At 36.0% G+C, this 15,279-nt stretch overlaps 1 protein-coding gene across 2 annotated transcripts in view; it reads left to right on the top strand.

Moving 5' to 3' along the window:
- The window catches only part of KIF11 (kinesin family member 11), a 47,456-nt gene that overhangs the window by 20,322 nt on the left and 11,855 nt on the right, over positions 1–15,279 (top strand). For both annotated transcript variants that reach the window (XM_014862944.3, XM_044754111.2), the window contains exons 11-17: positions 4,202–4,289; positions 4,907–5,095; positions 6,006–6,213; positions 7,143–7,315; positions 8,964–9,089; positions 9,609–9,767; positions 12,221–12,327. In XM_014862944.3, coding sequence (XP_014718430.3) covers positions 4,202–4,289; positions 4,907–5,095; positions 6,006–6,213; positions 7,143–7,315; positions 8,964–9,089; positions 9,609–9,767; positions 12,221–12,327 — 1,050 coding nt within the window. The remainder of the gene's footprint in view (positions 1–4,201; positions 4,290–4,906; positions 5,096–6,005; positions 6,214–7,142; positions 7,316–8,963; positions 9,090–9,608; positions 9,768–12,220; positions 12,328–15,279) is intronic.

The raw sequence follows: 15,279 nt of genomic DNA, 5'->3' as shown, positions 1-15,279 counted from the left end.
ATAAATCATTTAATAAACTCAGTTTTTTCCATGTTATTTTCAGTTATAATGTGCTACATCCTCCTAATTGGTTCATATGCTAACTTTACAAATGTTCAAATTTATAGTCTACTAGTATCACAGGTTATTAAACAATAGTCCTCCTTTTATTTTTTTTATGTGACTTTAGTTTTGTTTGGTTCTTTCATAGCCCATACCCAGTGGGCAAAAAAATTTTTACAAAAAATTCTTTCGTAAATTTGCACTTAATTCTTTTTTTGACGAGGATTAGCCTTGAGCTAACATCCGCTGCTAATCCTCCTCTTTTTGTTGAGAAAGATTGGCTCTGAGCTATCATCCGTCCCCATCTTTCTCTGCTTTATGTGTGGGACGCCTGCCACAGCATGGTTTGATAAGCAGTGTGTAGGTCCACACTTGGGATCCCGGCCACTGAAGCGGAGCACATGAACTTAACCGCTAGGCCACTGGGCCGGCCCCCTGCACTTAATTCTTTTACTTGGTATTTTTTATTCTTTTCTTTCTTTTCTGTTTCTCTGGTTTTCAGATTATACTTCTACATCATACACACTACAGTGTTTGATTATATTTTTTGAATGTTCACTTCATAGGTGTTCCTATTTCTACCGTTTTATATATTTTATACATTAATTTTTATTCAACAAACACTTTTTATACCTTTAAGTTTGGTATCAGACTGCTCTTGTTGCTAGAAAACCAATTTAAAGTGTCTTAAAACATCAAGGGATAGAATGAGCTTCATAGTTGTTTAATCCTGTGACTCAAGGATCCGGTTTCTGTGTCTTCCCCCTCCTGTCCTGAGTGGTGGCCTTCTCCCAGGGCTGGCTGGTCATCAAGCATGGTGATCAGCAGCAGAGCAGCTACCTGCTGTCTCATTCATGTCCAGTACGGATGAGAGGCTGCCTACCCTTTAACCAGCAAAACTGGCCAGGGGAACATCACTGATTGGTTAGTTTAGGCCTGAGTTGTGTCCATGTATGTACCAGTAACTAGCAAGGGACTTGAATTTCCCTGATGGTCTTGAGCAGTTAGGCTTACTCCCTGGATCCAGGGATAGGGTCTGGCCGCGCCTAGCCCCCTATAGCTTGACTGAGAGTCATTCCCCAAAGGAAATCTGGATGCTGGAAATGGCTGCTTAGTAGGCAATCAATGAATGTCTTCAAGTGGTTTTCTCCTTTAATTTGGTAAGAGAGTATCTTCTGCTCTTAGTAGTCAAACATTGGACCTCATGGACTGATGGTCTAATTTTCTTATCTTCTCTTGTCCATTTCTTTGATGTATTTTAGATAGGAACTAACTTTATTTCTAGTTTGTCAATCCTGTGATTGAAAAGATTGCTCTCTAATAGATATGAGGCGTAATCTGAAACAAAGTTCTTTCTGAAAAAGCTTTTGGAATTATTACACTGCAAGTCAGAGAAGGATCACAAAAGCTGCAACCAACATTTAAAACAGGATAATGCATTATTTACCCCACACTTAATAGACCTTTTAAAACTATATCAAAACTGTGTCATCCAGGAAATAACAATGTTGCATTACCTCTTGTACATTCAGTGTAAGAAAAGCATTTCAGATATCCCATTCTACATAAAAGACCCATTTCCAATAAAGAACGAGTATAGTTAATCAAAAGACTTAAAATTAATTCTCCTCTTACATCTCAGTTTTAGCTTTTCCTTTATCAACGATATCTCTAGCTAATAATTTGAGGAAATTTGCATTCACAAAAGAATCTTTGTGGGCCAGCCCCAGTGACCTAGTGGTTAAATTGGGTGCACTCTGCTTCTGTGGCCTGGGTTCGGTTCCTAGGCATGGACCTACACCACTCAACAGTGGCCATGCTGTGGTAGCGCCTCACATACCAAAAGAGGAGGATTGGCAACAGATGTTAGCTCAGGGCAAATCTTCCTCGGGGGGGGGGGGGGGGGGGGAAGAATCTTTATCATGTAAGCTCATTGTGGAATAGAAAATTGTTGGTAGTTATGAAGGAACTAGAAGAATACAAGTTTCAGCACTTACTTCTGAAACTTGCTAATGCTCAGGAAATCAGAAAGACCCATTAAAGTGGACCAGAATCATCTGGTTCAAAATGTCAGCAGTGCTGAGTGCTCTAGAGAATAAACTTTTGATCGCATGAGGATTTTGTAGTGACAGTGGCTGTGTGTGTTGGGTGTGTATTGGAGTATGTGGGCAGGGGCAGCAGGTGTAATTGCTCTGTATATATACTTTAATTCAATTCTTTAGTTTTTAGCCCCTTATCTCACCTCCTCCTCCTGCGACACCTGATGCCTTCAAGTCCCAAACTTTTCCTGGATTCTGGGTGTCCTGCTTATACTCTATATTCCTGAAAACAGACGCGTAGGTTGTATCCCCCCATCTCTACTCTCTGTAAGTTACGGTCTTTTGTCAGCTTTGTAGCTTCTCAAATTTTATATGCACACATGCTTTCTTCCCCTCATAGGGAGGAACTCTCCATTTTAAAATGAAGATAACAAGAAAAATGGTCCATTTATAAAACAAGGACAAGGAATATATTGTTTTTTGCAATTTGTATTTATTGCTTATTGACACTTAGGCATCATTATCACCATTAAATGATAGAGATGATGTGTAACTGCCACAATTGTGTTAGAATATCTTTTTTTATTTTTTAATTTTTTTTATTATTATTTTTTTTAATGTTATGATAGATTACAACCTTGTGAGATTTCAGTTGTACATTCTTGTTAGTCATGTTGTGGGTACACCACTTCCCCCTTTGTGCCCTCCCCCCACCCCCCCTTTTCCCTGGTAACCACCGATCAGATCTCCTTGTCAATATACTAACTTCCACCTATGAGTGGAGTCATATAGAGTTCATCTTTCTCTGACTGGCTTATTTCGCTTAACATAATACTCTCGAGGTCCATCCACGTTGCTGTGAATGGGCCAATTTTGTCTTTTTTTATGGCTGAGTAGTATTCCATTGTGTATATATACCACATCTTCTTTATCCAATCATCAGTTTCTGGGCATGTAGGTTGGTTCCACGTCTTGGCTATTGTAAATAATGCTGCGATGAACATAGGGGTGCAAGTGACTCTTGGGATTTCTGATTTCAGGTTCTCAGGATAGATACCCAGTAATGGGATGGCTGGGTCATAGGGTATTTCGATTTTTAACTTTTTGAGAAATCTCCATACTGTTTTCCATAGTGGCTGTACCAGTTTGCATTCCCACCAACAGTGTATGAGGGTTCCTTTTTCTCCACAACCTCTCCAACATTTGTCGCTCTTGGTTTTGGATGTTTTTGCCAATCTAACCAGGTGTAAGGTGATATCTTAGTGTAGTTTTGATTTGCATTTCCCTGATGATTAGCGATGATGAACATCTTTTCATGTGTCTATTGGCCATATTCATATCTTCTTTTAAGAAATGTCTGTTCATGTCCTCTGCCCATTTTTTGATCGGGTTGTTTGTTTTTTTGTTGTTGAGCCGTGTGAGTTCTTTGTATATTATGGAGATTAACCCTTTGTCAGATAAGTGGCTTGTAAATATTTTTTCCCAATTAGTGGGCTGTTTTCTTGTTTCAATCCTGTTTTCCCTTGCCTTGAAGAAGCTCTTTAGTCTGATGAAGTCCCATTTGTTTATTCTTTCTATTGTTTCCCTCAACTGAGGAGTTATAGTGTCTGAAAAGATTCTTTTGGAACTGATGTCAAAGAGTGTACTGCCTATATTCTCTTCCAGAAGACTTATTGTTTCCGGCCTAATCTTTAGGTCTTTGATCCATTTTGAGTTTATTTTGGTGTGTGGTGAAAAAGAATGGTCAATTTTCAATCTTTTACATGTGGCTGTCCAGTTTTCCCAGCACAATTTGTTAAAGAGACTTTCTTTTCTCCATTGTAGGCCCTCTGCTCCTTTGTTGAAGATTAGCTGTCCATAGATGTGTGGTTTTATCTCTGGGCTTTCAATTCTGTTCCATTGATCTGTGGACCTGTTTTTGTACCAGTACCATGCTGTTTTGATCACTGTAGCTTTGTAGTATGCTTTGAAATCAGGGATTGTGATTCCGCCGGCTTTGTTTTTCTTGCTCAGGATTGCTTTAGCAATTCGCGGTCTTTTGTTGCCCCATGTGTTAGAATATCTTTTATAGGAATTAGGAAAAAATATTAACTGTTAAACTTATATTAAACTTTTTTTAGAGCCATGAGTGGAAAACTAACTGTTCAAGAAGAACAGATTGTAGAATTGATTGAAAAAATCAGTGCCATCGAGGAGGAGCTAAGCAGGGTAAGCGTTCAGAACAATATTGAATGTTATGTAGAAAGCAGATATTGAAAGAAAATGCCAGAATGTGAGGGACCTGATATTTTTTCCCCAAGGTTTTTTCCTTGCTGACCCTTATGCTAAAAGTAAGTAGTATCATAGTTTTACTGTCATCAATGATAATGAAGCCGTCTCTTTTGACATTTATATTAATGCAACATCACAAGAAGTTAACTGAATTGAGTGATTTTATTGTTAAAGCTAAATAGTGAATGCTGAGACATTTTCAAAAACATAGTTATCAGATGAGGGAATGTAGGTGTTGGGAGAAACAAGACGTTAAATAAGTTAAGTGGAAAGACTTGACCCTTCTGTGCCATCCTGCAGGTGGCAGTGTTGGAAGGAACCTGCAGAATTAGGACCACTACACTAGAACCTGTTACTTTATTTTTAATGAAATTTTAGGAAGAAACCAGACACCATATGAAATGTGCTAACCTACCTGGTAACTTGTTACAGCTTTTACATGGAAATAATTTGTTTGGTTCTTCTGATACTATATTTTGAACTAGCCAGGTGTCTCACCAAGCAGGTCAGCATTTTTTTATTCTTAAAAAAAATGTTTAATATGTTATGTTTAGGTTACAGAATTGTTTATGGATAATAAAAATGAACTTGACCAGTGTAAATCTGACCTGCAAAATAAGACACAGGAACTTGAAACCACTCAGAAACATTTACAAGAAACTAAATTACAGCTTGTTAAAGAAGAATATATCACATCAGCTTTGGAAAGTACTGAAGAGAAGCTTCATGACGCTGCCAGCAGGGTTTGTCCTTCGTTTTGATTTGTACCACATTAAAGAAATTAGAGAATGGGTAAAAGTGACTTTCTTTGCTTAAGCATTAATTATGAAATTCTATTTATTCACCCCAAATGGTATTTCTATCAATTTAAAAAATAGTATTTTACTATTTCATCTAAATTTTTTTCACTAGAGATGCTAACTTTAGAAAAAACTATTTCTGAAGTTTTGGGTTTTTTTTAAAAGATTGGCACCTGAGCTAACAACCATTGCCAATCTTTTTATTTTTCTTCTTCTCCCCAAAGACCCCCAGTACGTAGTTGTATGTTCTAGTTGTGAGTGCCTCTGGTTGTGTTATGTGGGATGCCGCCTCAGCGTGGCCTGACGAGCAGTGCCATGTCTGCGTCCAGGATCCGAACTGGCAAAGTCCTGGGCCACCAAAGCAGAGCACCCAAACTTAACCACTCAGCCACAGGGCCAGCCCCTATTCCTGAAGCTTTGAAAATAGAACATGACTTTAATATACTTTGTGGACATTTAGAATAATGATGTTGATGCTTTCCCCTGTGGTTGTGGTTAAAACTAATCAGTCATCAAAAATTTAGTACGTTCTGATGATGGAAGATGTTGAAAGTGTTTGATGTTTCATTAGGTGTACTTTTGAGGAAATAGTAACACATAATAGGAAAAAAGTTTGTGAGGGAGCATAATTACTATAAAAGATTGGTAGAATCAGTTTTCCATGCCTAAATGGCTAGGGGAGGGGAAATAAACATTCCTGGATCTATCCATGAGTTTAAAAATTTCTTCTGATATGATGTATAAAACTTACTAGTTCTTATCAGGAGAAATCCTTACATAGCACAGATATTTTCGTTAGACTGCTTTCATCATGTCCATCTTATCAACATTTGTTTTTAAAAATCATGTTTAGTTGCTTAACACAGTTGAAGAAACTACAAAAGATGTATCTGGTCTCCATTCCAAACTGGATCGTAAGAAAGCAGTTGATGAGCACAATGCAGAAGCTCGAGATATTTTTGGCAAAAACCTGAATAGTCTGTTTAATAGTATGGAGGAATTAATTAAGGATGGCAGCTCAAAACAAAAGGCCATGCTAGAAGTTCACAAGACCTTGTTTGGTAAGTTCAAGCATTGCTGATGATTCAAGTGCGTGTGTGTTTAGTGTGAGACTAATTTCAAATTGATCATTTAATGTCATAAAAAACTCAGGTGACAGTATCTCTAGTCTCTTCCAATAATACCACTGTCTGTTCAGACTAAGGGTTAATGCTTTTACTGTCTTTGAATTAAAACAAATCTTAGTTATTTTTTGTTGTTGTTTTCTGTAAAATGTTATGTCTATTAAACAGTAAACTGTGTATAAACTTTAGAAGTAAAAGTCCCCTTAATCCCTGACTTTGCATCATTCTTCATAGCTATTACTGTTAAATTTCATGAGTTTCCTTCTAGAAGTTTTCTGTGCATAAACATTCTGCAACTTTTTTTCTTTCAAGAATGTATATCTTGAATATTTGCTATATTGTCAGAATATGTGTATCATTTTTAACCATAGCCATTGTTATCTTCATTTACAAAAATATCTTTACTATTTTACTTATGAAAGTGTTATCCTCATTATAGAAAATTTGGAAGATGCAGAAATGTAAAATTTTTTTAAATTGCCTATAATCTAGTCACTTAGAGCCAACCACTATGAATTTTGTTAATTGATTTCTAGTTTCTCTTTTCTTTTATAACCTCTTTTACCTACTGTAATACTATATATTACTTTTGGAGATTAATTTTAGAATAAATATTATAATTCTTGGTTTACTGTGAGTTATAATTATGGGCCTGATATACCTATAAATATGTCAAATGCTTACAGACTGCTATAGAACATATATAATTTATATTTAAAATATTTCCTTATGTAGTGAGCCAATTATTTTAAGCTTATTTGTTATTACAATTTTCCCACCAAGGATATAATTTTGGCAACCTCTTTGAAGTGATCTTAACTATATTTAAATATATTTATGTCAAATTTGCTTTTGTCTTTGTAAAGGTAACCTGCTGTCTTCCAGTGTCTCTGCATTAGATGCCATTACTACAGCAGCACTCGGATCTCTCACGTCTATTCCAGAAAATGTGTCTACACGTGTTTCTCAGATTTCTAACATCATGTTAGAAGAACAATCATTAGCAGCAGAAAGTAAAACTGTACTTCAGACATTGATTGTTAGTAAATCTCCTAAAGTACTTTTGAAGGGTTAATTTGATAAGTCTTCTAAAACAATGTTAACTGCTCTTCTTTCATCTTAAGCCTTACTAGACACAATGATAAACATATTGCTTTAAGACAGTAGGTTTATATTTTTTAAAGACAAATCTCTTCCCTGTTTTTTTCTCCCAGAAATGTTAATTTCCAAATACATATAGCCAACTTTGAAACTTTTTTCGCTTATAGCTTGTAACACTGAGAGTAGAAGTTAGTAACTCTTCTAATAACAAGAAAGAGTAGGTTTAGCTCCAGAATAAATCAAGGGACCTACAGTTTGTCACTTGGCTCAGAGATTGGAATCCTGGAATGGTTCTGGTGATGTTACAATGATCCAAACAGAAGGGAATATTAAGTGGTTAATTTTATAACTATAGTAATACGAAAAAACGTGCAAGAAAAAAAACTTATAAAATTCTAGGAACACATATAACAGTTTGTGGTTTCAGATATGTGTGATTAAGTGCTTCTGGGCCTTAACTGTAAGGCTCTTTTTCATAGTTCTATATAAGTCACTCATCTAATTACACTCAATGTTACCTTCTCCATACCTGATTTGTGTACTCTTTATTTTGTAATTGCACCTTTTGTCTAAGAAGTTCTTGGCCATATCACTTACTTTGTTTTCCTCTTTGTGCAGGCTCTCTGCCTCCCTTTTTGAGTTTAACAATATTCGTTGAACATTTTCCAAGGAAATGCTACAAATGTTAGCTGACACTGCCTAGATTCAGTGCTTGTATGACACTATTTGATAGATTTCTTCCATTGCCCAAATTTCAAAATTAAAAGATGCTCTCTTGATACTAACTTTGTGGAAATTGATTCATTCACTAAATAGTTGTCTGTATTTATTGATGTCTTCCTACCAAGTTATAATTATTTGTTGAGTCAAAGAGATGACTACTGTTCCCACATGAGTTGAAATTAGTATGATAGTTGTTCTTTCCAAAAGAATACCAGTTATCTTTTAAGTATTTACTAATTATTTCCTTCATAGTTCTTCACCCCTCCCCTAGTGAAAGGAACTTGTCGGAATTTTTTTTCCTTTTTATGAAAATTCTCAATCTATAATACATTCTCAACTTTCCACCTACCTTGACAAGAAGAAGAACCCTGACAAGTTCTTTTGATACAATAAGTCATTAGGTCTTGAAATTTAAATACTTGCAGCCCACAGCCTACTTTTGAAGGTTATTGGTCTCAGCCTTTCTGACTAGTAACCTAAACTTGTTTGAAATTTATTTTGTTAAAATGTATTTGTAGGGTTTTTTTTTTAATTTCCTTTGTTTGCAATGCTGAAATCTTATCAAATGACTGTCATTTTCCCCTCTTCTGAATTCTTCTGACTATTGTTGCATTAGATGATTAAGAGTCTATTGTACACCAAGTGACCATTTTCTAAATTACTATAGCCAGGATTAAGTGACATGCTGAATATAAACTCTAGTAATAAATAGGCTTTGTAGGTTATAAAGAATAGAGAGTGGACATTTAGAATTTTAATATGCATGTGTTTAGTTAAAGTTTTTAAGATATCATTTAACCAGCCAGGTGTATGGAAGTGAAAATATTCTTTTGAAAGACTTGTTTGTTTATTTTTAAAACCAGAATATACTTAAGACTGATCTTCTAAGTTCACTGGAAACAGTTTTATCCCCGACTGTGGTGTCTATACTGAAAATCAATAGCCAGCTAAAGCATATTTTCAAGACTTCATTGACAGTGGCTAATAAGGTAACAAATGTTACATTCTTAATATCTCAAAATCGAATTGTTGTTTAAGAAAGACACTCTGTGGCCACACCTGGAGATATGTCTACATGCAAAACCCATGGGTTGTGAGAAGGAATCTGGAGGAGGGAGGAGACAGGATGCTTTCTGCCATTGATAGGGTCAGCAGAATCATGGCTAAGAAAAATGAGAGGGAATGACTTCAAGATAAATGTTCACATTTACATAGTAGCATGTAGAGCATATAGATGGTGAGGAAGATACATATATAAATGTATACACACATATGCTTGCATATATGCCTAAATATGCATAAAATATCTGGAAATGTTTAAAAATCGTAGCAGTCGTCTCAAAGGCATGAGTGGGACTGGGCTTCCAGGGACTGGAGAGAGAAAGGAACTTTGCATATTGTTTTTTCCCTTTTCTATTTTGTAATGTATTCGAAAAAATAAAAAGTAAATGAACTAAAAAAGCCTTTTTAATTTAAAAAGTGAAAGAAATTAATTTTTTTCTTTAAAGATAGAAGATCAGAAAAAAGAAATGGATGGCTTTCTTAGTACATTGTGTAGCAATCTACATGAACTGCAAGAAAATACAGTATCTTCCTTGGATGAGTCACGGAAGCTGTGTGAAAACTTAACTGAAGCCCTGAAGACGTTAAAGGAGATCCATTCACAGGTATCTTACTTAGGTGATTTGGGGAGTGTAAAAAGAAAGCTTTATGATCTTTAACTTGATAATCTTTGTTACACAATCTGAATGCTATATAACTAATTTAGAAACCTGAAAATACCATAGCCACTGGTGCTTCTAACAGTAATTCATGTAAAATAATTGAGAATACTTTTCTTTTTCTTTTCTTTTTTCTTTTCTTTTTTTTGAGGAAGATTAGCCCTGAGCTAAGTACTGCCAGTCCTCCTCTTTTTTGCTGAGGAAGACGGGCCCTGACCTAACTTCCATGACCATCTTCCTCTATTTTATACGTGGGACGCCTGCCACAGCATGGCTTACCAAGTGCTGCCATGTCCGCACCCGGGATCGGAACCGGCGAATCCTGGGCTGCTGAATCGGAACGTGTGCACTTAACCGCTGTGCCACTGGGCCGGCCCCGAGAATACTTTTCTTGATCAGTTAATATTTGAGCATTTGCTACATGTAGAACCCTACGCTAAAGCCCAATAAGACAGACAGTCATTTCCTGATACCAAGATGAAAGATGAAGCTGGAGAAACATACCTTTGGGAGTACAATTAGAAGAAAATGGTTGTAGCATTTAAAAAGAACATGTGTCTACATTATAACTTGTTAAATTGTTTTTTTCCTGGGTGACATGGATATTTTCTTTTGTAAACTATGCCCTACATTTTCTTACTATTTCTGTCTCATCAATGTCAGACATTTAAATTGCAGTAAATTAATACAATTCTTAATTTTTATTAATAGATTATAAACATAATGTATTTATATGAAGTATATGAGGCTTTAAACCAAACCTCTAAACCAGGGAAGTCATAGTCTATAAATGTCAGATACATGGAAAACAACTCCTGGTATACTTAAGACCTTAGTAATGAATGTCTGAAGTTTTACTTTAAATGAGGTTATTACTACATGACAGAACTCTAGTCAGTAAAACTGCTGATATGATTTAGTAAGTAGTAAAGGATTCTTTTTCTTTGGAAAGTGAGGGACGGGGAATTCATTTCATGTCCCCCAAAATGAGAAGGGAAACACTTCCAAGATTTTTAGGTAAGAATAAATGCAACTTTAAAATAAGATTGTTTCCTTAATTGATAAGCATGAAACTTTTCAGAGAAAGGATTAACATCAGAAATTAGCAAAAATAATAGTTAATATTGAGCAACTCACTGTGTGTTTATTCCTCCCACCAATATAAATACCGGTTCTATTATTAGTGCAGTCTTCTAATGAGGAAACTGAGGCCTGTGAGCATCTAACAATATTTAGATCATCTACTAGTGGTAGTGTGATTATATTGCTTGAAAGGCATCCATTTTTGAGAGGCTCTTCTATATGTTTCTAGAACATATTCTTGAAATCTGAAATTGGAGCCATTTCTCATACTTCTGCATGGGGTATTTACCTTAAACCTGTCTAGAACTTTCTAGGTATATATTCTAAGGTAGATTAGCTTTTTATAAATTAGCTGTTTTGAAATATTTAAAATTGGTAAGCAATTGTTTAAAAACAAACAAAACACCTATGATCTGAAAAGTATCATGAATGGTTTGACATCCCTGGCTTTAAGGAAGCAAGTTTAGTAAGTGAGCTGTTTCTTAGATTTTCTAGAACTTGAAGTTAGCATTAACAAAACAATTATGTAAAACTCAGAACACCTATTTAGAAGTAGCTAAATCTGATAATATCTGCATTTCTCTTTACTTTGAGACTAGTAAAAATACTGACAGACTTTATTCATACTCAAAGTGTTAGATATGTATTGTCATCTGATGTGATATTCAGAGATGTTGGCCAGCTAATGGACTGAACAGTGAAGAAGGATGCTGGATGCGTTTTCAGCTCTCCCTTGGTCTTTAGTGTAGCTTCCTCATTTTGCAATGTAAGTCCATACCATGTCATGTGCCTGTAAGAGCTTGTTTTTAAAGATGCCAAGTATGAGCAAAGGTAAAACTATTTACATTTTATTAATATGATCCAACTAGGTTCTGTAAAATGTTTCACCTGCAATAATTGATAATATTTTTGGACTGCTTGACCCATTAGATTATCAGCATTACTTTTCCCTTTTAGTAGTGTTATCAATTAAGAAACAACTGTGTATATTTGTCTAAGTGGTTCTCAAACATAATGTGACATCTTGGTGTATTTGGTTGGTGTATTTGGTTTTGAGGTACACTGAAAGTAATTTGTTAATAATAGTTAAAATAGAAAAGTTTGCTAATTATTTACTTTTAAAAAAATCCCTATAATATTGTCCTTTTAATATTACTTCCACTCCTCTCTTCTCTGCAAGAGAGGGGTGGAGTTAAAGATCACTTGTTAGGAATTTGTATAATTCTCACCCATGGGAAAATACTTCATGTCAGTATAGAAAAAAAGTTGAAGTGTCATAATTTCAATCGCTTCCCCTCCCCACACCTTTCTTACAGGAACTTGGCCAGTTAATCAATCTTTGGGCAGAGAGGTTCTGTGCTTTGGAGGAAAAGTGTGAAAACATCCAGAAACCACTTAACAATGTCCAAGAAAATACAGAGCAGTAAGCTGTTTTTAAATTCTCTGTAACTTTCCTTTTCTCTGCCTGAAGTCATTTCAGAATAAAAAGCTTCAAATAGTATAAATACTATCAACCCAATTTCTCATTTAACTTTTTATTGTTTGCTTTATCATTCTCATTCCCTCTCTCTCCTCTCCTCCTCTCTCTCTAGTATTATGTATATATTATATATGTTTTTTGAACTAGCTGTGAATAAGTTACAGTCCTAATGCCCACTTTCCCCTAAATACTCCAGTCTGTATTTCCTAAAAACAAGGATCTCTCTTATATAACCATAGTACAATTATTTTGTCAGAAAATTAAAATTGATAGCAACTATTATCTAATATACAGACCTAAGTCAAATTTTGCCACTGTCTCACTACTGTCCTTTATAGGAAAAGAAAAAGATTTTCCTTCTGGTCCAGGATTTAATCCAGGATGACGCATTGCAGTTAAATGTCATGTCTCTCGCATCTCCTTTAATCTGGAGCAGTTCTTTAGTCTTTATCTTTCATGACCTTTCCTTTTTGCAAGAGTGTGGAATATTTATTTAGTACAATGTCCCTCAGTGGGGGTTGGCCTTCATGATTAGTTGCAGTTGTCAAGAATACCACAAAAGTGGTATATTCTCAGTGCATCTCAGATATCAAGAAGTACACGATAGCTATTTGTCTCATAATTGGTGATGTTTTATTTCACTTTGGTAACTTGGTTACCATGTTGTCCTTCAGATTTCTCCATTGTAAAGTTAATCTTTTCCTTTGCAAATAATAAGGAATTTATGGGGGGATACTTTGAAACTACATAAGTATCCTCTTCCTCTTAACATGTATTGATGCACATGTCTGAAACAATTATAATGATAGTGGTTGTCAAATGATCTTTTTTCCAATTTCATCATTCCTTCTTCATTTGTTAGTTGGCATTCTATTGAGGGGGAGAGTTTTCCCTTTCCCCTCCCACTTATTCTTATTCATTTATTTATGTTAGCGTGTACTCATGGATTCTTTTATCCTCTGGGTTATAATCCAGTGTTACTTATTTTGATGATGAAATTGTCCCAGGGTTTTGTTTTGTTTTGTTTTGGTGAGGAAGATTGGCCCTGAGCTAACATCTGTTGCCAATCCTCCTCTTTTTGCTTGAGGAAGATTGTTGCTGGGCTAACATCTGTGCCAGTCTTCCTCTTTTTTTGTATGTGGGACGCCGCCACAGAATGGCTTTATAAGCACTGTGTAAGTCCGCACTTGGGATCTGAACCTGTGAACCCTGGGCTGCTGGAATGGAGCACGTGAACTCGACCACTATGCCACTGGGCCAGCCCTTGAAATTATCCCAGTTTGATGAGTGAGAGCCTCTTCAATTTGGCTCCTGTGTTCTCTTGATATGACCTATTCTTTTTGAGCATTTTCTTACTTTTTGCTATTACAAGGTATTCCAGGCTCATCTTGTACTTTCTCAGCCCCAGTTCTGGAATCATATTAATAGAAAACAAGGTCTGGGCACTAGGTGCGCTCATTGCTACTGGAGTGTCATTTGTTCTAGGTAGACACAGCTAGAAATCTGTGTGTGTGTGTGTGTGTGTACATGCACATAAATATCTTTCTAGTCTACATTTGTGCTTCCTTTTCAGACAGTGAGAAACCTGGCTCTCAATATATTTACTTATTTGCTCAATCTTAGAAGACACATTAAGTAATTTCACAATTTCTACCCCATACTAGTGATGAAATACAGTCATGCATTGCTTAACAACAGGGATAAGTTCTGAGAAATGCATTGTTAGGTGATTTTGTGATTGTGCGACCATCATACAGTGTACTTACACAAACCTAAATGGTATCACCTACTACACACCTAGACTATATGGTACTAATCTTATGGGACCGCCATTGTATATGCAGTCCATTGTTGACTGGAATGTTGTTATACGGCACGCGAGTGTATATACTTACTAATTAGAGCGGGATTTGGCCTACTATGGCTGGCAGGCTGGATGCCTGTTATTGCAGATAGTTTTATTGGACATAGCCATGCCTATTTGTTTACATGTTTCCTTTGACTATCTTTGGCTGCCTTTGCACAGCAAAGGTACATCAAAAACTATGTAGCCCATAAGCCTAAAATATTTGCTATCTGGATTTTTAAGAAAAAGTTTGCTGATTCCTGCATTAGAGTTTAATGTCTCTGTAGCCTCATTGCTTGCCAGTCTCACATACTAGACTTAATGTTTTCTTTTAGAAGTTTTATAATTTTATGTAAGATTTAAATCCCTGATCCAGGTGCTGGCCCCGTGGCCGAGTGGTTAAGTTCGCGCACTCTGCTTCAGCGTCCCAGGCTTTCACCAGTTTGGATCTTGGGCACGGACATGACACTGCTCGTTAGGCCATGTTGAGGCAGCATCCCACATGGCACAACTAGAAGGACCCACAACTATGTACTGGGGGGATTTGGGGAGAAAAAGCAGAAAAAAGAAAAAAGAAGATTGGCGACAGTTGTTAGCTCAGGTGCCAATCTTTAAAATAAATACTTGAATCCCTGATCCATTTGAAATTTTTTGTATAAGGTATGAGGTTTGTCAAGTTTCAATTTTTTGCTGATGGATATTCTAAACTCATGAGGATATTCTATTCTATTTACCCCTATTTTTGCCCATTCAGTTGTTTCTTCCTGAAGTTCCAAGCTTCCTTCTGTTTGGAGAACTTCTTTTAGTCTTTCAGGGTAGGTCTGCTGGCCACAAGTTCTGTTTTCCTTTGTCTGAGAATGTCTTCATTTCCCCTTCATTCCTGAAAGATATTTCCACTGGATATAGAATTCAGGGTTAACAGTTCTTTTCTTTCAGCACTTGGAATATGTTGTCCATTTCCTTTGGCCTCCATGAGATGAGAAATCCGCTGTCATTCAAATAATTGTTCCCCTATAGGCAGTTTCTCTGTAGCTGCTTTCAAGATTTTT

This window comes from Equus asinus, chromosome 2 (genome assembly GCF_041296235.1).
Source record: "Equus asinus isolate D_3611 breed Donkey chromosome 2, EquAss-T2T_v2, whole genome shotgun sequence".
Classification (NCBI taxonomy): Eukaryota; Metazoa; Chordata; class Mammalia; order Perissodactyla; family Equidae; genus Equus; species Equus asinus.
The sequence above is the reverse complement of the archived record's forward strand: the minus strand, read 5'-3'. Positions and strand labels throughout refer to the sequence as shown.